We start from the raw sequence: 24,014 nt of genomic DNA on the forward strand, positions 1-24,014 counted from the left end.
GCAGTTTCTGTTTTGTGGAAGTAATGATTTCATAGTGACGCCAGGCTGACATCAGTTGCATCTTCCCTGGTGTCAGTAATGTCCCATAACGTGAGGCAGCTATTAAATGGGCTGCGGGGAAAATGCAGTGTGAGATCATACAGGAAACTCCCAGGACTCAGCTGCATTGGAAAATCCGTACATGTGTATTTAATGACTGGTCCATAGATATAAATGTGCTCTACATATGATTTCAATTAATACATAAAGGTCGCCCCCACTTGTAGCTCATGTCCTGCAGTGATAGCCTAATTTTTATATCAATACTTGGGTTGACACTCAAAGCTTCTTTTCCTCTGAGACTTCAAAAATAAAGGTATACCGGTAGTAGATATCTTAGACTTCGGTCAAGAGCTTTAAGGGGTTTCCAGGGGAAAACTATTGGTGATATATGCTCAGGATAGGTCATCATTAGCATATGTATTGGTAAAGCGCCCTCAGGAGGAAAATCCAGAATAAAGGAGTCTGTTTAGCAAACTCAGAACTCTAGAATTCTGGTGTCCAAAAGTCAAAATTTTGGCATACACGCCAAAATTGTGAGTTTTTTTGGGTATGTATGCCACACCCCTCCACTTTTTCATAAAAGCAGGTGGGGACAACTTTAAGAGGCATGGTCCCATGAGGTCTATCAGATTTCCTATCATCTACTCCAAAAACTGGAGTAGATTGTGATAAAATGATACTGGAGGTTCACCGCCCATCTTTCCGTGTCAGTTTACCACAGTGCCTCATGCTGCATGATATTTGGCACATCCTTAGATACTTTTGTATAACTTTATGCTGCCTAAACCGTTTGCGCACTTTGTTGCGTTTAGGTCACTCTCCTTCCCAGCTAAGACATGCTGCTTTTTTCATAAGCTGTTTCCTCTTGTTGAGTGCAATGGTGTGCATCATTCTTTTTGATGCATTTGCCACTTAAATGTGTCTGAAATGGTATGTTGCATTGTGGACTAGAAATGTGTCAAATTTTGGTGCATTTTCCAACAAAGTCTAGGGGCAAACATGTTAGGCATACTCCGTAATACCCAGGGAAGCCCTTACCATGAGGCAACCTGAGCCTGTTGCCTCAGGCGGCCGTCTGCAGTATCTCAGAGGGGCAGTGCTAGGGTTGCCACCCAGCCAGCAAGTCACCAGTCCAGCAGGTAATTAAGGCCAGTTTTGTCAGCTGCCAACTGGACGGGCAGCAACCCAACACCATTAAGCATTTAGCTCCTTCTGTAGCTCCGGCTGGCAGCCACTGCTGCTGTAAACAGATTGTAACCCCTGATCTCTCCCCACTGTGTCTGCATTTCTGCATGCAGAGCTGTCTTGTAGGCCGTGCAGACACTGAGTGGAGAGTTCCGGGGTTGCAGTCTAATTACAGCAGCAGCCACTGGACCAGAACTACAGATGGCGTGAGTTAAATGCTTGATAGTGTCAGTTTGCTGCCCAGACGGAGGTCCAATCAGAGGGACACTAGTAATATTGGGGTCACTAATGGGGGAGGTCACTATTAATACTAAGGTCACTAACAGGGTCAGTATTACTACTGGGGCCACTAACTGGGTAAGTACCGTGTTTCCTCGAAATAGGACCTACCCTGAAAATAAGGCCTACCCCGAAAATAAGCCCAAGCTACACAACATAAGAAAAAAATCAATACTTGCCTAGCAGGCGTCGTCCGGGTCCCTCCCGCTGGTCTCCGAAGCTCTGGCGCTCTTGCTTCAGTACTCAGCAGCCAACAGAACATTGTTTCCTGATAATGGAGTTCGTAAACCCTGCCTCCAGGAAGCGATGGCTCTGATTAATTCTACAGTGGCGTGGCTGAGACAATCAATGCAATGCTCTATGAACCAATCACAGCCATTCAATGTGATAGCTGTGATTAGTTCTTTGAGCACTGATTGATTGGCTGAGCCACGCAGAGCCATTGCTTGCTGGAGGCAGGGTTTATGAACTCTGTTACCAGGAAGAGATGTTCTGTCAGCTATTGAAGACTGAAGCAAGAGTGTCGGAGCTCTGGAGACCAAAATAAGACCCTGTGCCTCCTTTGGGGCAAAAATTAATATAAGATAGGGTCTTATTTTCGGGGAAACATGGTATTACTACTGGGGCCACTAACAAAGTCACTATTACTACTGAGTCCATTAACGGGGTTACTATTACTATTGGGACCTTTAAGGGGGACATTAACTGTTGGGGTCACTACTGGGGGAACCATTACCCTGTCACTTCAAACAAATCTCAATGGTTCAAATATATGTTGAGTATCTTGTGTATTGGCGTATTAATGCCTGTAAAATGAGTGGGAGTTTTGGCAAGGAAAGGGGGTGGCAGCATTTCATATTTCGGCTCAGGCTGCAAAAATGCTTGGGGAAGTCCTGGTAGTATCCGAAGTCACTTCCCCATCTATTCATTTCCGTATGACATCTTTCATTTGGTAGCGATGCATTCCCCAAGAAAGGCGATATCCTGGATACCTGTGCTGAAGCCAAGCTGTTCTTGGACTGATTTTTATATTATTTTTTAGGTCTTGGTCTTTCTTAAAGAGATCATCTTCTGATAATAAATCTCAGATGTTTTGTAGTTTATCTACTCCTAGATTAGATTTGATATGGTGGACCTTCATATCCATCTATGAAGGTGGATCCCTCTATGATTTAGGACAGTGGTCCTAAACTGTCTCAATGTTGGGGCTTCATCCATCAGTGTCCTATGATTACATGATCTTCTAGATTAGATTTGATATGGTGGACCTTCATATCCATCTATGAAGGTGGATCCCTCTATGATCTAGGACAGTAGTCCTAAACTGTCTCTATGTTGGGGCTTCATCCATCAGTGTCCTATGAGTTCACGATCTCAAAAAAGTTCCTAGAACCACAGACCAGGTGTCTGTCTGACCTTTCTGATGACTACAATCCCAGTTACATTAGTATCCATACTGGGTTCCATCGGAGGGTCTTTGCAGATTTCTGGGCTGGTTTCTACAAATGGCAGACACTTGCAGCTCTACGGAGGCTGGGACTTCTTAATTGTTTTAAAGTCAAAGACATTACAGTTATTGTTATTCTGCATCGGACTTTGGATCAGCCATGGTTATTACTATGTTCATGGGCAGTAGCAGATGCTGAGGCACGCTGTGTACCCCTAATCTACTGCTAGCCAAATGCCTATGGCCCCATTGCTTTATCTAAGAATGGCGATTAGAGATGAGCAAGTATACTCACTAAGGCTAACTACTCGAGCAAGTAGTGCCTTAGCCAACTATCCTCCCGCTCGTCTGTAAAGATTTGGCTGCCGGCGCGGGTGACAGGTGAGTTGCGGCGGTGAGCAGGGGGGAGCGGGGGGGAGAGAGGGAGAGATCTCCCCTCTGTTCCTCCCCGCTCTCCCCCGCCGCTCCCCGCCCACCGCCGGCCCCCGAATCTTTAGAGACGAGCGGGAGGATACTCGGCTAAGGCACTACTCGCTCGAGTAGTTAGCCTTAGCGAGTATACTCGCTCATCTCTAATGGCGATATAAGAAAGCTGACGTAAAAACTATTTTTTTAGGTAAGTTAAAATAAAACACCACATTACGTCGTCCCATGATTATCTTTGCACTTAATCCATTATTGTCACCTTTTTCGAAGAGCTGTTTGTTTTTACTAAGCCTTAACAATCTAAATTAAGTACTGAAAGAGCGCACTTGACGTAATTTCAATAAGTATCCAGCACCCCAAAATATCGCCATCCCCAGTATTGGTTATAAATAAGTACAAGGATATTTGTATCTAATAGCATTGTCTAATAGGAAGCAGATTCTGGACGCAAAGACTGGATGTAGACATACGCTGAGAATAGGGGATAACTTGCTGATCAGTGGGGGTCTCACCGCTGAGACACCTGCTGATCTCGAGAATGATAGGCCTGTGTGCCCCTCTGCCTGAAACTGTGGGGTTGCTTTTTCCCCCACAGTGATGTCAGAATGATTGGAACACTGGCGGAGCATGCATAGTTGGTGCTCCATTCATTTCAATGGGGCTGACGAATATACCGGGGCACTTGCTACACTTCTATCTGCAGCAGTCCCACTGAAAGTGAATGGAGTGGCAGCGCACTTGCGCGATCAGTGCACCATTCAGTCTCTTCCTCACTGTAGGGGGTGCGGTAAGCCCACAGTGAGCAGGACGGGCGATACGGGAACCCCATTCTGAGGATCAGTGGGGGTCTCAGCCGGGAGACCCCCGCTGATCAGCAAGTTATTCCCTATACTGTGGATGGGGGATACATTGTGATCCTTGTGCAACCTCTTTAAGGAAATTGTAATATTACGTAGACTTTTATAGTTTACTTGTGCTTCATATACATTGGACGGCCGCTTTACTAGAGACACCTATCTGGGAGCATGTTAGACCTCTTTTGACCTTCAGAACCACAGTAGCTCAGAATTCCATACATTCTACAAGGTGTTGAAATCATTCTGCAGTGATATTGGCCCATGTGGACAGGATAGCTGCTTCCACAGGCTAAAATCAGATGGAGGTACTAGCAGGCTCTGAACAGCTGACATCCCATCAGCACGGTGCAACTGAAATCTGGCATCTTCTGATCAGGTGATGTTTTTGCACAGTTCAGTGATGCAATTTTTGCGCTGTTATGCCCACTGTAGTCTTGCCTTTCTGTTTCTGTTAGCAATGATACTCAAGCTAGTCCTTTGCTGTTATAGTGCTAAGGAATGGCGAATTGCGAATTCAGTCATGTTAGTTGGAACAGTAGTGTTGTATTCGGGTACAATTTTCTTGACTATGCACCGCCTGTTCATCATAATGATTCTTGACATCCTCCTCTGACCCCTTTCGTTGATGAGTTCTTTAAGTCCACAGGATGCTCTTTTGCTGGATGTTTTTCCTCAATCACACCATTCTGTTAGTGAAGAGCTGATCAACGGGTGGCCTGGGCAATCTACTATTGATGAGTTATCATGAAGATAGACCATCAGTAGTTTACAACTGGACAACCCCTTTAAGATGACAAGTTATTTTTGTTCAGCATAAAATGGGAAACTATCACCTTTGATATTTAAGATCTCTAAGAAAGGAAACGGGAAGCAGGTCCTGGGAGGATGAAGCATTTTACACTGGTCCGTAATCTTAAAGATAATTCTTTCTTGTTGTATGAAGGCTACATGCTTATAACCTGCAGCACAATACACTATAAAGGGGCTGTAATATCACTTTCCTATGATTTGTAAGGGTACCTCCACATGGCACGCATCTACTGCAGGCTTTCTGCAGCGGAAAACACGCTGCAAATATGCATTAAATTTAGTGGCCAAATTCACAGCTAACTGGTTCTGGTGCTGTATTTATGTGATGAGCTCGGTTCTGGTGCAGTATTTACTCACTGAGGTGTTCTATAGTGGGCAAGCTGCTTTCTTCACAACAGAATTTGCATATATATATATATATATCAGTTTTTGTCTTATGACAGGTGGAGGGCACCATATACAATACCACACAGGGTACCATCTAACCTAACATCCTGGCCCTGTGTGAACGCCTAATGTTTCCACTTGTCTGGAGTCCTGATATTCTGTCCAGTAATTTCTGAATTATTTTGCCTTTTACATTGTTATAGTCAATGGCAAAACTCTCCTGTAGTGTCAGTCCTTACTGTAGTTTTTGCATTATATTCAAGAACCATAACCATCACAATTGGTCCCAGCTACCTTTTCAATGGGTGGCGCTGCAGAGGCACTATACCAATTCTCATTTGCATACTCTATTTCCCAGTGCAGCCTATGAGTCTAATCAATACCAACTTGACACTTATCAAACCCCCCTGACCCAATTATTGCTATTGTGATCTGATGTATGGTCCATGCCGTTAGCTTCTGCAAGAAATACCTCTCCTCTCCCTCCATCTCCACAATGTATGTGGGGGCCCCCTAATTACACTCAAATGCAGATGTTAATAAACTCCGATGCAGATGTTAACCAATGATGTTATATGTAATCACCGCATACTGGAGGAATGGATGAAGTATTTCTGCACTATTTTTAGAACACAATGTTGATTGATACTTGAAAACTTTTTACTCGATTCCAGAAAACGTCATCGTAACCTTCCAATGTGATCCCCCACGTAGCTGCACATATGGAGATGGCAGTGCAGTAGTTAAGTTCCATGCTTAAGTTTAGGTGGGGAGGAAATGTGAGCTTTGTCTTTCAGGAAAGGCAAGTTCCCCCCATCATGTCCTTCCCCCCCAACATCACATCCTCTGTCCGCCCTGATCGGCCACCACTCCCTGCACAGCCCCCCACACTGACTACACACACAGCTCCTTCAGAGCGCAGCCTGAGGGGTGCTGAAATATAACCATGAAGCCTAGGAGGTCTTTTCAGGAGGTGCTGAGAGGGCTGAGCAGGAGTTTCAACTGTGCCACGGTATGGGGGGTTCTGTATGTAAACTCTAAGGGCATAGTAAGCATGAACATGTGTCCAACGCGTTTCTGGGGTAGAACTGTGAGAAGCATCTAAGGCTACTATGTCTATGAGATGGAGATATGCATGAAGTGTGAGGACACTGGGGGTCTCCAGGAGGCTGCATGCATCTCACAAGCTGGAAAAATGATGTTCTGTATTAGAAAAGTGTGACGGAAGGAGGGATAACTGTATGTGCATGTAATGGGAAGTGTTCTAGCAATGCAATCGGAGCTTGTGTTGATGACGGCAGGGTTAGTCTACCACTGCGACTTCTGGTCCAGTTACGTTCACTAGCGTGGGCTGAGAAGAGACGTCTTCATAGACATAGACGGTTGTATGCCCATCAGACCACTCTTAGCACTTTGAATGAAATGCATGAAGAAGCATTCAAGAATAGCATGCTGCAGGTCTTTACCTTGCATACAGTAGATGTGATATTTTTGGATGTTTTTGTATCATTGCTCCTATATACTGTATGCTGAGCGTGTCTACCAATGGATCAATTTCCATCACTTAGTACTGAGCGTATACCTAATATGTACATTATCAGGACCCCTCACATCTGTGTACACAGTATATGTATATTACCCACACAGTGTCAGGACAGAAGAAGAGGTCTTTGACTTTGTAATATACTGTATATTCTTGAGTAGGAAATGATCCTGCAGTGCAGCACAGTTTCTTTGTATATGTTCTACTATATAGACAGGATACATTATATACATACATTATATACATACGTAGTTCCCAATGGACATACAAATCCCTCATCACACCCCCTTCCAGCCGCAGTCCATGAGATCAGCACCTGCTGACCACATTGGAATAGCATTTATCATGCTCAGCACATAAAATACTGCAGTTTTGTAATGTATCACCTCTAGCATTGAGTGAACCGAACCAGAAGAGGTCGAACTTTGCTAAAAGTTTGGTCAGCATGAACCCAAACCGAACTTTCTGCACAGTTCTACCTGAAACAGGGATCTTCTGATTCAGTTCGCTCAACTTTAGCCTTCGAATACTTGGTGTACAACACTGCCTAAGAGCCATAAAAGCCCTGTGTAACACTATCAGGGGGCTTTTATGGCTCTTAGACAGTATTATACAGCAGTTTTAGGAGTTTTGTTGAACTTGTAGTTTGGTTTGAACTAAGTTAGACAGAAGTGATTTTTTTTCCAAAACTTCAGCAAAAGTTCACTCATGACTAATCACCTGTCTCAATATCGTTCCTGAGCAGAGAACTTGGGGACTGTATTATATAGTGGTATATGGACTTGTGCATACACATGTGTAATAAGTAATGGCTCGTTTCACACAGTAATATGGCCACATCTAATGGTCCATATTATGGTCCAACATCTGGACCACCCCGGGTTCTTCTTAACTAAACCTCAATCACCATAGGATTCTACAGTGATATATGTTCACTTCAGTAAAACTGTGGGGTCCGGGTGTTCTGGTAGAAATATGGACCCTAAAATTAGGTCATATTACAGTCCTAGAAAGACAGCCTAAGTGAGCACTGCATGTATAGACCTCCATGTAAGTGTTATGTTTATAGACTTGCTGTATGAACATACATGTGGATTCACTTATAAAAACCAGAGAATTAGGAAGGATGCCGGATAAGCTAGTTATTCTGTATGAAGATTTAGGGACTTTTCCATTAGAAACAACTTCCCACAAATTTATGAAAACTGGATTTGTCCCATAAAGGTTTTGACAGCTCACAGCTGAATCTGGAACTTTGAGCGGACTTTGGTATAAGGCAATCCATCTTGAAGAGCATTATGTATGTCATGAAGTTATATAACATACAACTCCCCTCTCCTTATTCTGTGTTAATACTTTTTGATGGATTTTCTTGCAGCGGTTGCTATGACCTAATGCATAGGATTTTTCTCTCTATGGAGAGAGGAGTATATGTTGATAGTATTGATCTCTCTGGAGACCCTGGATCAACCATAGCCAACTGCACCATGACTTCCTGATTCATGGCGCTGGTCCAGGGTGATGTCACAACATCCAACCGGGACCACATGATGCACCAGCAGTGCATGGGCAGTGCCATTTAGAGCTGGACACCAAGGGATTAACATCTCCCTTCGGTTCCAGCACTGATAGACTGGCTGGGCTGTCTATTTGTCCAGTCGGTCTATCAGCATCTCTGTGGGGATATTTAAACCAGCTTCTTTTTGCAAAGGATTCCGGTTATATTCCTTGTATTCTAGTCTAACGTTCAGTTGTTCTTTGCTCAGGCTTCAGGGGTCCCTTACTCAGTTTTCCGTGCTAAGTTCTCAAGTGTTCTTTGGCTTGGCATTTTCTTGGTTAAAGTTGACAATTTGTCTCAGACTTAGGCCTCTCATCAAACAGCGGGGTTACCCTTTTTGCAGTGGATGCTCCATTTGAGTGGTCGGTGTAGTCTAGGTTCAGGTGGTGCTTTGTCTTATTTAAGTCCATTCAGTTATCTCCTGTTGTATCTTAGATATCCTGTTTTCGTGTCGTCCAATTTGACTTTGTGCTTTTCTCCAGAATTAATAGTCTACGGTTGTACTGACCAATCAAAGCATGCATGACAAGGCATTTGCCGTCCACCACAAGACTAGACGGCCATGTCCAAGTTGAGTGCCATGGTTGAGCCCTAAGTATTAGACTTGATGCCAGGCAGAAATGTGCTGCACAGTAGATCTTCCTGTTCATACGGTGGAAAAGATAGCAATACATATTATATGAATACTTTCTAATATGTCAACTCATCATGCATGTTATTGCCTTTTGCCTTGTTTTTTTCACTGATACATTAACCAAGGCTCACCAGGCAATGTTGTCTACAGCCTCTTACAGAAGTTATCAGTTAACTGCTCCTATGTAACAACAGGGTCATTGCTACAAAAGTGGATTTATAAGCTGTTACTTGTTTAAAACAGCCATTTTGTATCATAAAAAAGATGTCTGGGCCACCAGAATCAAGGGTTTCCACTTTTGGGACAGTCGATAAAGTGACCCATCACCAACATACAAACTATCCTTTTATGAACAATTACTGACAGGGCAGATCCTCAGGATTACAATTGGGTATTGTAATTTGGAATAACTCAGCCCAGCATAGTTTGGAGTTCCTTGAGTCCACTGAGGGAAAGGATTAGTGTTGAGCGAACCAAACGAATGGAACTCTATTTCAGGTCACATTATGCTAAAAGTTCAGTTCAGCACGAACCCAAATCAAGCAACGTTCTACCAGAAACAGGGTTCTATTGACTCGGTTAGCTCAATACTAGTCTTGAACACTGGTGTATAACACTGTCTAAGAGCCATAAAAGCCCTGCATAATACTCTATACAGGGCTTTTATGGCTCTTTGACAGTGTTACACACCAATTTTAGTTGTTTTGGTGAGCTTTCGTTTCAGTTTAAACTAACTCGGACCAAACTGAACTTTTGGAAAAATTTGTCGAACCGGCCAAAGTAAACTTTTCAAAACTTTGGTCATCACTAATGATTCTAAAGCCCACCTTGAATCTCTGCAAGTCAAGTGCATGTCCACTATTATTTGCATTGTATTCTTTTCTAATAGGTTTTATGTCTTTCAATCCAAAAAAAATCGACTCTAGTAACAAGTGATTGGCCCAAAGTCAGTTCCACATGTGGTTGTTTTCTGCTGGACCTTTGGGGCCCTGTTGTATTAAGGATCATTATTGTTTTAGAGGGTCTACATGGGGCTCCTCTGATACTTTGATGAGCCAATCTTACCTTGAATCACCCTATAACTTCTGCTTTACAGCTTTAACAATGTTGATATCTTGTTTGGTTCACATTAATGTCACAAAGAACAATTCTCCTCTGTTCTATCCAGATGAAAATTTGGTGTAGCAGATTTATCGGACCAGAGAACAACGGAGTCCATCTGTTGGCAACTCCTCAAGTTATTCTCAGTCATTGCTTGTTATTGTAACAAATGTAACTTTTAGCAATTTCAGCTGAGGGTCCCGCGTGGATCGCTGCAGAAATACAATGTTACAATGCATCGTTATTTTTGCTCAGGGAACAAGAGGTTCAGAAGTGCAATGTGAGTCTGTTCTTAGTGAAAAATACCCCGGCCATTAATTCCCAGGAGACGATTTTACTTGTTCTGTATAGAAATACATAAGAGCAGATTTACCAATATATTTTCTCCAGTCTTCTGGTGTTTGGGCCAAATGTCCTTTATTAAACCGTGTATCACTTTTTGTGGCACATACAAATGTTAGCGTCAGATCTGGAATTCTTTTGGGTGCGTTCACATGTAGCTGATTTGATGTGGATTTTCCGCAGCTGAAAACATCCACAGTAGAGATGAGCGAGCATTGCCTTTAGCGAGTACCTGCCCGCTCGAGACCAAAGGTTCGGGTGCCGGCGGCGGGCAGGGAGTTGTGGGGGAAAGCGGGGCGGAACGGAGGGGAGATCTCTCTCTCCCTCTCTCCCCCCTTCTCTCCCCCCCGCTCCCTCCTGCTGACTGCCGCTACTCACCGCTCCCCCGCATCGGCACCCGAACCTTTGGTCTCGAGCGGGCAGGTACTCGCTAAAGGCAATGTTCGCTCGAGCAATTGCCTTTAGCGAGTATACTCGCTCATCTCTAATCCACAGCAAAATCAGCGTGGAAATCCACAGCTTTTTGTGTGGATCTACAGCAGAATCACCCTTTTAATTGAATTCTAATGGAACCAAATGGTGCGGATTTGCTGTGGATTTTTTCAGTTGTGAAAAATCCATAGCAAATGAGCTACCCCTTAAAGGGGCTGTTCGGTTACTGGACAACAATTCCCCTGTAGCTCCTATTGCCTTAAAACAACAAAAAAGCAGTACTTACTGCAACGTCTCCATTCTGAACTCTTGGCATCATGGCGCCCTGGATGTCAGTGCAGATGCCAGGAGAACAGCTGGTGATGTTGCAACCTCTGATTGGCTGCAACAGTCAGGTGACTTCTGCTTATGTCAACTTCCACAATAATTACTGAAAGGACAGTGGAGCAATATAACTGGATCCCCTCGGCAGGGGACAGGTAAGTACTGCTCTGTTTGTTATTTTAGGGCAGTTGGAGCTATTGCAGAAATATTGTCCAATATTTGGAGAACCCCTTTAAGATACCAATACACCTTTAGTAGCTCTGGGTCTAACGGCTGAGAGCTATTTCTCCCGACACAACCATATACATGAGTGTTCAATTCTGACGAAGGTTTAAGTGTTGTCAATGAGCAGAAGGGTATAAGCTGCTGCCAGACTCTGATGGCAGCAGCTCATCTCCTGGGAGAACAAAAGCATCAGGGGTTGAAATACATTATCTATCTCGAAAAAGTCAGAAGCTCCCCATCCATTTGCAATAGTCATCTGGTCCTGCCGAAATTGGTGGGTTCAGATGACTTTTCACTAATGTGTATGGGGTCTTTAAGCCTAGAGCAGATTCCTCAACAGGGTGTGTGCCACTAATGTCCCATTTAGACAGGGAGTCGTCTAAGCGACTGCACGAGTACTGACATCACATGCAGAGTGCCTAGACTGGTGGGCTTCTTGCTCAGCGCTTCACATCCTATAGTCACCAAATGAATTAAGTAGTGGCTTAGGATATTCACTGCTGCTCCATGCATTTCATTCAGACTGTCTCCAGCGGTATTAAAATGAAGTGGTAACTTTTTTTTGTGGTTCAGCCCCTTTAAGAAGTCACTTTGTAAAGTAAACTTTATTTTTATTTACACTTTGAATATAAACAATGGATGTTATCATAGTGATTTCCATGCCTACCTCAGGGGGTATGTAGAGATCTTAACTATAAAATTGGCCATACACATTAGCCAAGGAGCGTTATCTCTTCCAACCCCCCATAACTGTGCATGCTGTGATCAGCCAAGGTATGCAGATCCCCTCTCCCCATGTTTATGCATAGGATGAGGGGACACTCCTGGCAGCTGCTTATCTCCCTGGAACATGTTTAAGAACTGGATAGAAATTGTATCTTTTCCTTGATGGGACTGTCTCACACACATTATGTCATCAGCTGACTGTAACCTAATCTGCATTGCCAACTCAATTGTGTTTCTTCATGCTTACTAAAATTAATGTATGTATAATTAGATTATCTAGTATACTGGAGGTGTATTTACATGCACACACAACTAAAGCTTTCTAATCTGAGATTTATTGTCAGTTTGATGCATTTTCCAGTCCCCTGAGTAAATCATACCAAGTTATTATCTTACTTTACAACTACATGGCTTCAGTTATATAGAAAAAAAGTTTTAAAAGTCAATTGCAAATAGTTTTCTGCTATATTAAAGGGAGCCTGACGCTTGTTCTGAAGAGGTTAAACCTCTTATAGCTTCAGAAGAACAAAGCAAAATGTTATTTTGTTATAGTGCCTGATGCAAGCATACCTTAAAAAATGGACTATGCAAATAGTGTCTTAATAGTCCATTGGGCGGGCCTGGACCATCTCTGCTGCTTGCATTGCACTCTATGACCCGGCTCGTCTTTGGCTTAGTGACATGGATGATGGAGACGTCATCAATGGGAGGATAGAACTCTTGTGCATGTGCCATGCAACTGTCATGGGTGATGCGACACAGAGTCAGGATACAATGCAGCAGAAGAAGTAACACAAATATACAATATTTATTTACAAACAGAGAAATGAAAGTGAACAAAGTTATGATGGTAATCTGACAAATGAAAGGTGTTTTCCAGGGACAATACTAGTGATGACCTATTCTCAGGAGATCATTAATAGTATTCTCCCTGGAAAACCCCTTGAACTGTTCTCTCTAATTAACTGTTAACTAAACCCTAAGATATTACCATGGGCACAATACAAAGTAACAGTAATCCTTAAAGAGCATTGGTGTCAGCAACGTGCAGATTACTGAATTCTAACAGATAGTTCCTCTTTATGATTACTACTCATCTACTGTTGATATGGTAGATCCGACATTCAACAAGTGTGACCCTTCTATTTTGACATAGGCTTGCGTTCCAGTAGCAATGCCTCAATCTGTAACTGCAGGCACTGGAAGTTTACTAAATAGTCCTTTGGGCAAATTAGATATGGAAACACCTCTGCTTTATTGCTGTACGTAATTTAACCTCTCAGAGCTGATCATAGGTTCCCTTTAAAGGGAACTTGTCAGGTCTGTAATGGTTCCCAGTATAGAGACAGTCACAGTGATTTCAGCGGTCTGCGTCTGTCGCTCATACTGATCAGTTCAGTACTTTGTAAAACCTACTTAAGAAACAGTGCGGCACGGGCAGAGATGTGTCTGATTCGGCTCATTAATATTCACATATTGACGCTTCCTCTGCTTTCCCTGCCACTGATTGACAGGTGTCTCCATATGCATAGTAAAGGCCCATTTACGCGGAGCGATCGCTCAAAAATCGCTAAAAAACTATTGCTTGAGCGATAATCGTTGCGTCTAAACGTATGGCCATTTTGCACTTTTCGTGCACTGCTAGCTGATCGGTAAATTTAGTCCAACCTAAAAATCAATGTTCAGCCTTATCAGCAGTTCTCCACAGGTAGTGCTGATAGCATTGTTTTCTGCTGGAGAACAAAAGAACTGAAAGCAGATAAGAGCCCTCAGGCTATTAACTGCTTTCAGCTAAGGCTTGATTTATACACTTAATTGCTCTTAAGTAACTGAGTTGCTACCTAAAAGTTTATGCAAAATGATCACTCAAAGCTGTCACTGAAATAGTCGGTTGAGCAATCTTTGATGAGCAATCTTTGAGCGATCATGGCTCCATGTAAATGGACCTTAATACAGAGAGACCTGTTAATTAGTGGCTTGAGGAAGGGGACAGCATGGATTGCGTCAGTCATATTAATGTTAATGAGCCACATCGGGTGCATCACTACCTGAAGGTTTTATAGAACTCCTGAACTGATTACTAAAAATGGTAGCCTGTTGAAATCAGCATTACCATCACTATACCATGCTGCCCACAGCTAGGGAGCCATTAGGGACCCGACAGGTTCCCTTTAAGGCTGGGTTCACATGTGCAATTGATATGAATTGCGGATTCGGTAACTGGCGTCTGAGCAGAAAATACACGGTAATGTGTGGGCATTGAAAGCCATGAACTTTCGAAAGTTTGTTCAGACGTGCGGATTCCGTGAGCAGAATAAAAATTGCAGTATGCTTTATTTTAGTGAGGATGGGCCCTACTGAGGTCTATGGGTGTGAAGGAAACGCCGTCCATATGCAATGCACATAGTGTATGGGTGGTAGAATCGCTCAAAAGTGTGTAGAAGAGGAGAAAGAAAACCAGGTTGAACTTTGCTAAATGTTTGGTGTGACACAAACCTGAAACGAGCTTTTTTCTCAAGTTCTACCTGGTTCTATTGGTTCGGTTCGCTCAACACTAGTCCTAAATACTGATGTACAGCACTGTCTAACAACATAAAAGCCCTGTATAACCCCCTCAGGCTCTTAGACAGTGTTGTACACCATTTTTAGGAGTTTTGTCAAACTTCCATTTCAGTTCAAACTAATTCATAACAAACCAAACTTTTTGCAAAAGTTCGTCAAACCAGCCAAATCGAACTTTTCAAAAGTTTGCTCATCACTACCTTTAACGCCATGTGACAGATGACCTGTGCATTCATTTTTTCTATTGGATATTCCAAAGTAATGGTATATTTCAATATATACGAATAGGCTTACTCAAAACCCTATATACCTGCTTCAGAAACCTCCATGCAGTTTAAATTCATCCAGCATGCTGTATCCATTGCAGATTTTCTGAGGTTGCGGTTTTTTCACTCATTGCTGTGCAAGGGGTTAAATTTGCTGCAAAATTACCCTGAAATTTCTGGCCATATCTTCAGAGGAAAATATCCTGCGCTGCATGTAGAAAGTAGTTTTGTAGAGCATTTGTGTAAAACAATTAGTACTTGAAGGCAGGATGTTATGTCTGTACAAGATCTTGTACACCTGCCATCGCTCCCTGACATACTCCATGAGTTTACAGTGACCGCCGCACTAAATCATTGTCTCACATTCACTTTTTATCGCATTCTACTGATCGGTTGCTGACATGTAGTGGTAATTTATAGATAATTATATAAGGCTATTATCCTTAATTTTTCGCCACATGTACAATCCAGCCCATTGCTGACAGCCGTTACTCATCGGGGAGTGAAATGTTCTTTCCTATGAACACGTTTGGTGGGGATCAGTTCGACAGAAGAGAGCAGATAGTATTAATGAACGCGACTAGAGATGAGCAAACGTGCTCGTTTAGGACAATTACTCGATCGAGCATCGCTTTTTCGAGTAACTGCCTACTCGGGCGAAAAGATTCGGGGGGCGTTGGGGTGGAGCGGGGAATAGCAGGGGGGAACAGGGGGGGAGCTCTCTCTCTCCCCCACTACAACCCCACCGCCCCCCGAATCTTTTCGCCCAATTAGGCAGTTACTCGACAAAAGCAATGCTTGATCGAGTAATTGCTCTAAACGAGCATGTTCGCTCATCTCTAAATGCGACACATCATAACGGTCTCTTTTTAACATAGTTTATAATACTCGTATGACGTATCCAGCTCGTATGACAGGATCCAACTAACAGTCTTTGCACAAAGCATTACCACACATGGACCATGGACTCTTATAATACGGACCGTGCACTACCATATGGTGACTCTTAAGGCCCATTTACATGCAATGAATATCGCTCAAAATTTGTTTAAACGACCGAAAATGAGCGGTAATCGTTACATGTAAACGCGGGCATTGTGCACTTTTCGTCTAAATGACAATATATTGTTATCTCCACGAGAGTCAGGAGATTACATTGTATTCTGCTGACAGCCCCGAAGAGAACAATGAAGCTGTGTGCACATCTGGGCGTCAGATTAATCACATGCTGGGCTCTGCAAACAGCACCTTTCCATGCAAATGAAGATGATAAAGTGTTAATGGACATTTGTGTCCATTAACACTTTATGCAAAACGATCGCTAAAACTTTTAATCTTTCATTCAGTTGAAAGATTATCTTTGCGTGTAAATGGAATTTTAGAGTCACTTAATTTGATTCCGTAATTATCCGCTACTAGAACTGTAACTCAGGTCATGTTTGTGGTCACCTAACTTTCCTAGAAACAAAAAAGCTAAATAATAACTTCAGCCACATAACAATGCAGGAGGAAAATTTACGTTATGGACGGATCCTGTACGGCGAGATATATTTTCATTATGGAGATCTCGCGGGTGCAGTGACAACACAGAAAAGGAGCTGTATTACATAACTTTGCTCCTATCACAACTGCTGAGATCAGAAATGTCTCTGATCCCAGCAGCTTAACCTCTTAGATGCTGTGGTCAATTGCAGCACTGAGATGCCTGATAGAGGGAGGGGACTCTCACTGCCAACCCATTGACTGTAGATTAGCTTGGCATCCTACCATGGGTGAATGCGTATTAGGTTTATATAGATGAAGTATCTGAGGCACCAAGGTAACCAGATAAGAATCCAATTTCATTATCTCAAAAAGAATATGCTGCATTTTATTTTGTCAAGCCAAAAAGTAAGAAAAATGCAGAGATTTCTTGACTTTCTTACTTTTTGGCTTGACAAAAGGCTTTGCGTGCTGAAACGTTGCATATTATTTTAAGAAGGATGAAGTAAAAAATTGTATTCTTATCCGGATACCTCCAGTACCTTGGATACCTCTTCTGTATTGCTATAGACTGACAGTTTTGTGGAAAGACTGTATCCAGTGAAGCATGCTGTGTGACTGAGTGCTGGATGGGACCTATATAGTCATTAGCCCATGGCCTAATAGGTTGTCAGTCAGTTTTACACTGAAAGGCAAGTAATGCGTATTCAATAGTATTATTAGTCCCCTAGTGGGACCAAAAGAAAGTGAAACATTATAAAATAACTACCTACTCCCCAAAAAAACATTTAAAATATTTTATTTTTGAAAATAGTAAAAAAAAGAAGATATACAGTTCTGTCACAATCATAAGAAAGCCATACAAAACCCATAAGAAAAAAGATAAAACATTACATAAGTAGCATGAAGAAAGCAAGAGCAATGTCAATGTTGCTGTTTTTCTCTCATTTCCTAATTAAAAAAAAAAAATAGAAATCATAATGGATTAAATGACCCCCAAAATGGTACCAAAAACCTGCAACCCATCCCGTTTAAATAAGCCATCCTATGGCTATGCGGACGGAAAAATTAAAAAGGTGCGAGTCTCAAAATTTGGTCAAAAGTGCTAAAATGTTTTAAAAAATACATAAATTTGGCATCAACATAACATAATAACTTAGAATGTAAGGCTGAAAAAAGACAACTATCCATCCATTTCGGGCTATTATCCTGTAATGTTGATCCAAAGGAAGGCAAAGAAATCCCAATGAGGTAGAAGCCAATTTTCCTAATTTTAGGATAAAATTTCCTTCCTGACTCCAAAATCTGGCAGTCATAATAAGTCCCTGGATCAACAAGCCTTCTGAAGTAATCTAGTGACTATATCATGTAATATTATTACATTCCACCATGCCAACCCCTTGAATACAGACAACATATGATTTGCTGTATACTGCTTGATGCAACGAACTTCACAAGGGCAGCGTGTAGACCCGTAACAGTCAGTTAGGTTATTCACACATGGATATGTTTATACGGACCATTGGTAAAAAAAAAAGTGTAGCTTGTCCTGTTCTCTTCCATCTTCATGGACAACAATAACCCATGCAGTCTTAAAGGTGTTGCCTAGGGCTTTCTGTAGTTGATCGGTGGGGGTCTGCCACTTGTGATTCCCATCAATCTGCTGACAGCACTGAAAACAGAAAGCATTATCCATATTTCAGTGGCCCTGACTGGTACTGCAGACACTGCTCCCATTGTGCCTGTAGCACCAAACTTGGCCACTACAATGTTGATAGCTTCCAGTGCTGTCCACGCTGGTTGACAGGGATCCTAAATGGCGGATGCATGCCAATCAACTGCTGATGACCAATCCTGAGGATAGATCATCAATAGTAAGAGTATCGGACAGCCCCTTAAAGGGGTTGTCCCGCGCCGAAACGGGTTTGTTTTTTTTTAACCCCCCCCCCCCCCGTTCGGCGCGAGACAACCCCGATGCAGGGGTTAAAAAAACAAACCGGAGAGTGCTTACCTGAATCCCGGCGGTCCGGCATCTTCATACTCACCTGCTGAAGATGGCCGCCGGGGTCTGCTCCCTCCGTGGACCGCAGCTCTTCTGTGCGGTCCATTGCCGATTCCAGCCTCCTGATTGGCTGGAATCGGCACGTGACGGGGCGGAGCTACACGGAGCCGGCATCCTGCACGAGCGATCCCATTCATAAAAGAAGAAGACCCGGACTGCGCAAGCGCGGCTAATTTGGCCATTAGACGGCGAAAATTAGACGGCAACCATGGAGACGAGGACGCCAGCAACGGAACAGGTAAGTGAATAACTTTTGATAACTTCTGTATGGCTCATAATTAATGCACAATGTACATTACAAAGTGCATTATTATGGCCATACAGAAGTGTATAGACCCACTTGCTGCCGCGGGACAACCCCTTTAATAAATAGCCCATGTCTTGTGTTTTAAACTTCCGATTTGGAGAAGCACATGGTCTTACTCATGTGAATAAAGGCTAAGGATGTGTTCACACAGGAGAATTTGGCATGGATTCCAACCTAAATCTACATGCCATTCATTTGAATGGGAATTCGTGTTGCTACAAACTTGACAGGTTTTTCCTGCCACTCATTTGAAGTCCACATTGTGGAAAAAAAGGTTACATCACTTTTTAACACGGATCTAGGTGAAATGGGTGTCGGAATTTCTGCGTGTGGATTTTACCCATTCAGTGCTAAATTCATGTGCAGATCCACATCAAAATACGCAGATAATCCGCAGATTTGTGTTGCACTTTTTGGAGGTGGAATCTGCTTCAGATCCCACTGTGTGAATATACCATAAGCCCGGCTTCTTGCGCACACTGTAGTGCAATTTTTTGCGCTATGAAGAGACTTTTTGGCGTGCGTATCGACGTTCCTTCCTGCACTTTAGAGTGTGTGTCATTCACTGACCGCAAACACATATCCTGAAAATGATGAAAACTTGAAAAGTATAATAAAAAGTTTTAGAAAGTTTTAGAAAGTTTCATTTATACAATGATTAAGCTTCTGCTTCTATAAATACGGAAAGCCTCTTTAACCCCTTAATGACATGGCCTATTTTGAGTTTAAGGACCAAGCCTTATTTTTCAAATCTGACATCTGTCACTTTCTGTGCTAATAACTTTTGAATGCTTTTACTTATCAAGGTGATTCTGAGATTGTTTTTTCGTGACACATTGTACTTTATGTTAGTGTAAAAATTTCATCAATAAATTTTGTCCTTATTTGGAAAAAAAATCCAAATTTACTGAAAATTTGGAAAAATTCACAATTTTCAAACTTTGAATTGTTTTCTTTGTAAGATAGAAAGTCAAACACCACAACATAGTTATTAATTAACATTTCCCATAGGCCTACTTTACACAGCAATCATTTTTTAAGTGTTATTTTACTTTTTACAGACTCCACAAAGTACCGTATATACCGGCGTATAAGGCGACGGGGCGTATAAGACGACCCCCCAACTGTCACCTTATACGCCGGTATTCAGTGGAGAAAAAAAAAAAAATTTTATTACTCACCTCCCACGGCGTTCTGTCGCGCTCCGGCAGGATGTCGCTCGCTCCGGCAGGCTGTCGCTCGCTCCTCGTCCCCGGCGCAGCATAGCTTTCTGAATGTGGGGCTTGAAATCCCCGCTTCCAGAAAGCTAATACACACGCCGGCAGCCATGACATCATTGAATGGCTGTGATTGGCTAAAGCACACGTGGCTTCAGCCAATCACACTATTCAATGACATCATTGAATGGGTGTGATTGCTAACACGTGCGCCTTCAGCCAATCACAGCCATTCAATGATGTCATTGAATAGTGTGATTGGCTGAAGCCACGTGTGCTTTAGCCAATCACAGCCATTCAATGCTGTCATGGCTGCCGGCGTGTGTATTAGCTTTCTGGAAGCGGGGATTTCAAGCCCCGCATTCAGAAAGCTATGCTGCGCCGGGGACGAGGAGCGAGCGACAGCCTGCCGGAGCGAGCGACATCCTGCCGGAGCGCGACAGGACGCCGTGGGAGGTGAGTAATAAAATTTTTTTTTTTTACACTTTTTTTTTTTTGTATTACCGGCGCATAAGACGACCCCCGACTGCAGAGCAGATTTTTCGGGGTTCAAAAGTCGTCTTATACGCCGGTATATACGGTATATAAATTTAGCAGTAATTTTTCACATTTACTAGCAAATTTCAAAATCTAAATTTTTTAAGGACCAATGCAGTTCAGACATAGTTTTGCCGAGCCTGTATATCAGAATCCCCCATGAATTGCCCCATTTTAAAATCAGCACCCTTCAAAGTATTCAAAATGGCATTTAGAAAGTTTATTAACCCTTTAGATGTTTTACAGGAATTAAAGGAAAGTGCATCAAAAATTAGAACAGTTCCTTTTTTCTACTGATTTTCAATATAAAACCTTTTTTTTAATATAAAACAGTAGGAGTTAGCAAAGAAACAAAACTTGGAATGTATGACCCAGATTCCGCAGTTTTTAGAAATGCCCCATATGTGGACGTAGCCTGTTGTATGGGCACATGGTAGGTCTCAGAAGGAAAGGAGCGCTTCTTTTTGAATGCAGATTTGGCAGGAATAATTTTCAGACCCCATGTAGTGTTTGCAGTGCCCCTGAGGTAGCAGTACATTTGAAACCCCCAATAACTGACCCCATTTTGGAAACTACACCCCTCAGGGAATTTTTTAAGGGGTGTAGTGAGCGGTTTGAACCCACAGGTATTTGAGGAATTTTTTTAACAGTTTGAGTTCAATACAAAAAAATCACATTTTTTACATAATGTTCAGCTTTAGGCCCAGATTTATATTTTTTACCAGTGGCAGAAGGAAAAAACGTACCCCATGATGCGTTACCCAGTTGCTCTCGAACATGGAAATGCCCCATATGTGGACGTAGCCTGTTGTATGGGCACATGGCAGGACTCAGAAGGATAGGAGCGCTTCTTGGCTTTTTGAATGCAGATTTTGCTGGAATAATTTTCAGAGCCCATGTAGTGTTTGCAGTGCCCCTGAGGTAGCAGTACATTTGAAACCCCCAACAACTGACCCCATTTTGGAAACTACACCCCTCAGGGAATTTTTTAAGGGGTGTAGTGAGCGGTTTGAACCCACAGGTATTTGAGGAATTTTTTTAACAGTTTGAGTTGAGAACGAAAAATTCACATTTTTCCAATAATGTTCAGCTTTAGGCCCAGATTTTCATTTTTCACCAGGGGCAGAAGGAGAAAACATAGTCCATAATGCATTACCCAATTACTCTCGAGCACGGAAATGCCCCATATGTGGATGTAAACTGTTGTTTGGGCACATGGCAGGGCTCAGAAAGAAAGGAGCGCTTTTTTTGAATGCAGATTTTGCTGGAATAATTTTCAGACACCGTGTAGTGTTTGCAGTGCCCCTGAGGTACCAGTGCATTTGAGACCCCCAATAACTGACCCCATTTTGGAAACTACACCCCTCAGGGAATTTTTTAAGGGGTGTAGTGAGCGGTTTGAACCCACAGGTATTTGAGTAATTTTTTTTAACAATTTGAGTTGAGAACGAAAAATTCACATTTTTCCAATAATGCTCAGTTTAGGCCCAGATTTTTATTTTTTACCAGGGGCAGAAGGAGAAAACGTAATCCATGATGTTACCCAACAGGGAAATGCCCCATATGTGAATCTAAACTGTTTTTAGGGCGCAGGGCTCAGAAGGGAAGGACTTAGCATGTGGCTTTATGTACAAGCTGTGCGAAGTACATCAGGGTAAAACGTCAGGGCAATAAAAAAATTAAAATTTCAGGGACGTGTGGTAGATCTTAAAACACTCATTTATACAGAGGCCGGGTTGTGTGGGGCACGTTTCACACTGGTATATGGTGTCTTTTCTTATCCCCTGTTTGTAGCACACTCTGCACCTCTTTTGGGTCCTTCCCTTCGTCGCAGTGGAGGGAATTTCACTGAGAAAATGCTGCCCTGGTACAATTCTTGTGGCCTCGCTTCCAGAAGTACTGGGCCTCTCCCCCACCTCCTGGTCCCCAAATATTAGGTCCTTGATAACTTCCTCTTGGAATTCAAGGAATGTCCCCCTGTGGCCTGCACCTTGGAACAGCACGTAGGCATTATACATTGCCATCTGTACGAGGTGCACGGCCAGTTTTTTGTACCACACCCGTGTTTTCCGCATGGCATTATACGGCTCCAGTACCTGGTCTGATAGATCGACCCCTCCCATGTACTTATTATAGTCGAGGACGCAGTCTGGTTTGGGGGTCTCTGCACTGGTACCTCGTACTGGGCAGGGGGTACTGCTGTGGCCGTGTATTGTCGTCAACATAAGCACATCCCTCTTGTCCTCATATTTAACGCACAATACATTGTCGCTGCATTGGGCCCGGCTCTCACCCCTTCTGAGCAGTTGCCCAAGCAGCGTCTTAGGGAGGCTTTTTTGATTTTTCCGAACAGTGCCACATGCCACTGTTCCTCTGGAAGCGAGGCACTGAAATAGGGGGACACTGGTATAAAAGTTATCCAGGTACAGATGGTAACCCTGGTCTAATAGTGGGTGCACCAGTTCCCACACTATTTTCCCTGTTACTCCCAGCACGGGGGGGCATTCTGGGGGCTCAATTTTAGTGTCCTTCCCCTCGTAAATACGGAACTTGTGGGTGTACCCTGATGTACTTTCGCACAGCTTGTACAACTTCACACCATACCGTGCCCGCTTACTGGGCAGGTACTGGCGGAATTTTAGCCTCCCCTTGAAGTGTACCAGAGACTCGTCTACTGCAATGTTTATCTGTGGGGCATACGCCTGGGCAAACTTGGCGTTAAAATGGTCTATTACGGGCCTGATCTTATACAACCGATCGTAATTGGGGTGATCGCTGGGGGGGCACAGCTGGTTGTCATTGTAGTGCAGAAATTTTAAAATACACTCAAAGCGCGTCCTCAACATCGCCATGCGGAACATTGGGGTGTGGTACAAAATATCGGTAGACCAGTACGCCCTGATTGTTAGCTTCTTTATTAGCCCCATGGTTAGTATAAGCCCCCAAATTTTTTTATCTCTGGTGCATCCACAGGGGTCCACTTATCGGGTCTGGCATAGCTGGAGGTGGGATTTTGTTGAATAAAATTCTGGGCGTACAAATTAGTCTGGGTAACAATGTGGGCAATGAACTCTTCTGAAAAAAAAAACTTGAAGAAGTCCTTCCCTCTGAGCCCTTCCGGATCAAATTGAATCCCTGGGTTCCCAATAAAATCAGGGATCTGGGGTCTGTAATCTTCCGGGGTACTCCAGTGAGCATCTGATGCATTGGGGTCAGTGGCGGTCCTTGGACGCCTTCTCGGGGGTGCAGGGAGCTCAGACTCG

At 43.0% G+C, this 24,014-nt stretch overlaps 1 protein-coding gene across 3 annotated transcripts in view; it reads left to right on the plus strand.

The window, feature by feature from the left end:
* The window catches only part of TNS2 (tensin 2), a 148,891-nt gene that overhangs the window by 37,851 nt on the left and 87,026 nt on the right, over positions 1 to 24,014 (plus strand). Inside the window, exon 1 of one of the 3 annotated variants that reach the window (XM_066584218.1) lies at positions 6,333 to 6,445. The exons of the other annotated variants lie outside the window; for them this stretch is intronic. Coding sequence (XP_066440315.1) covers positions 6,380 to 6,445 — 66 coding nt within the window. The 5' untranslated portion in view covers positions 6,333 to 6,379. Of the gene's footprint in view, positions 1 to 6,332; positions 6,446 to 24,014 lie in introns of those variants that run through there. 3 annotated transcript variants of the gene reach the window in all.

Source organism: Eleutherodactylus coqui, chromosome 1, assembly GCF_035609145.1.
Source record: "Eleutherodactylus coqui strain aEleCoq1 chromosome 1, aEleCoq1.hap1, whole genome shotgun sequence".
NCBI classification, from domain to species: Eukaryota; Metazoa; Chordata; class Amphibia; order Anura; family Eleutherodactylidae; genus Eleutherodactylus; species Eleutherodactylus coqui.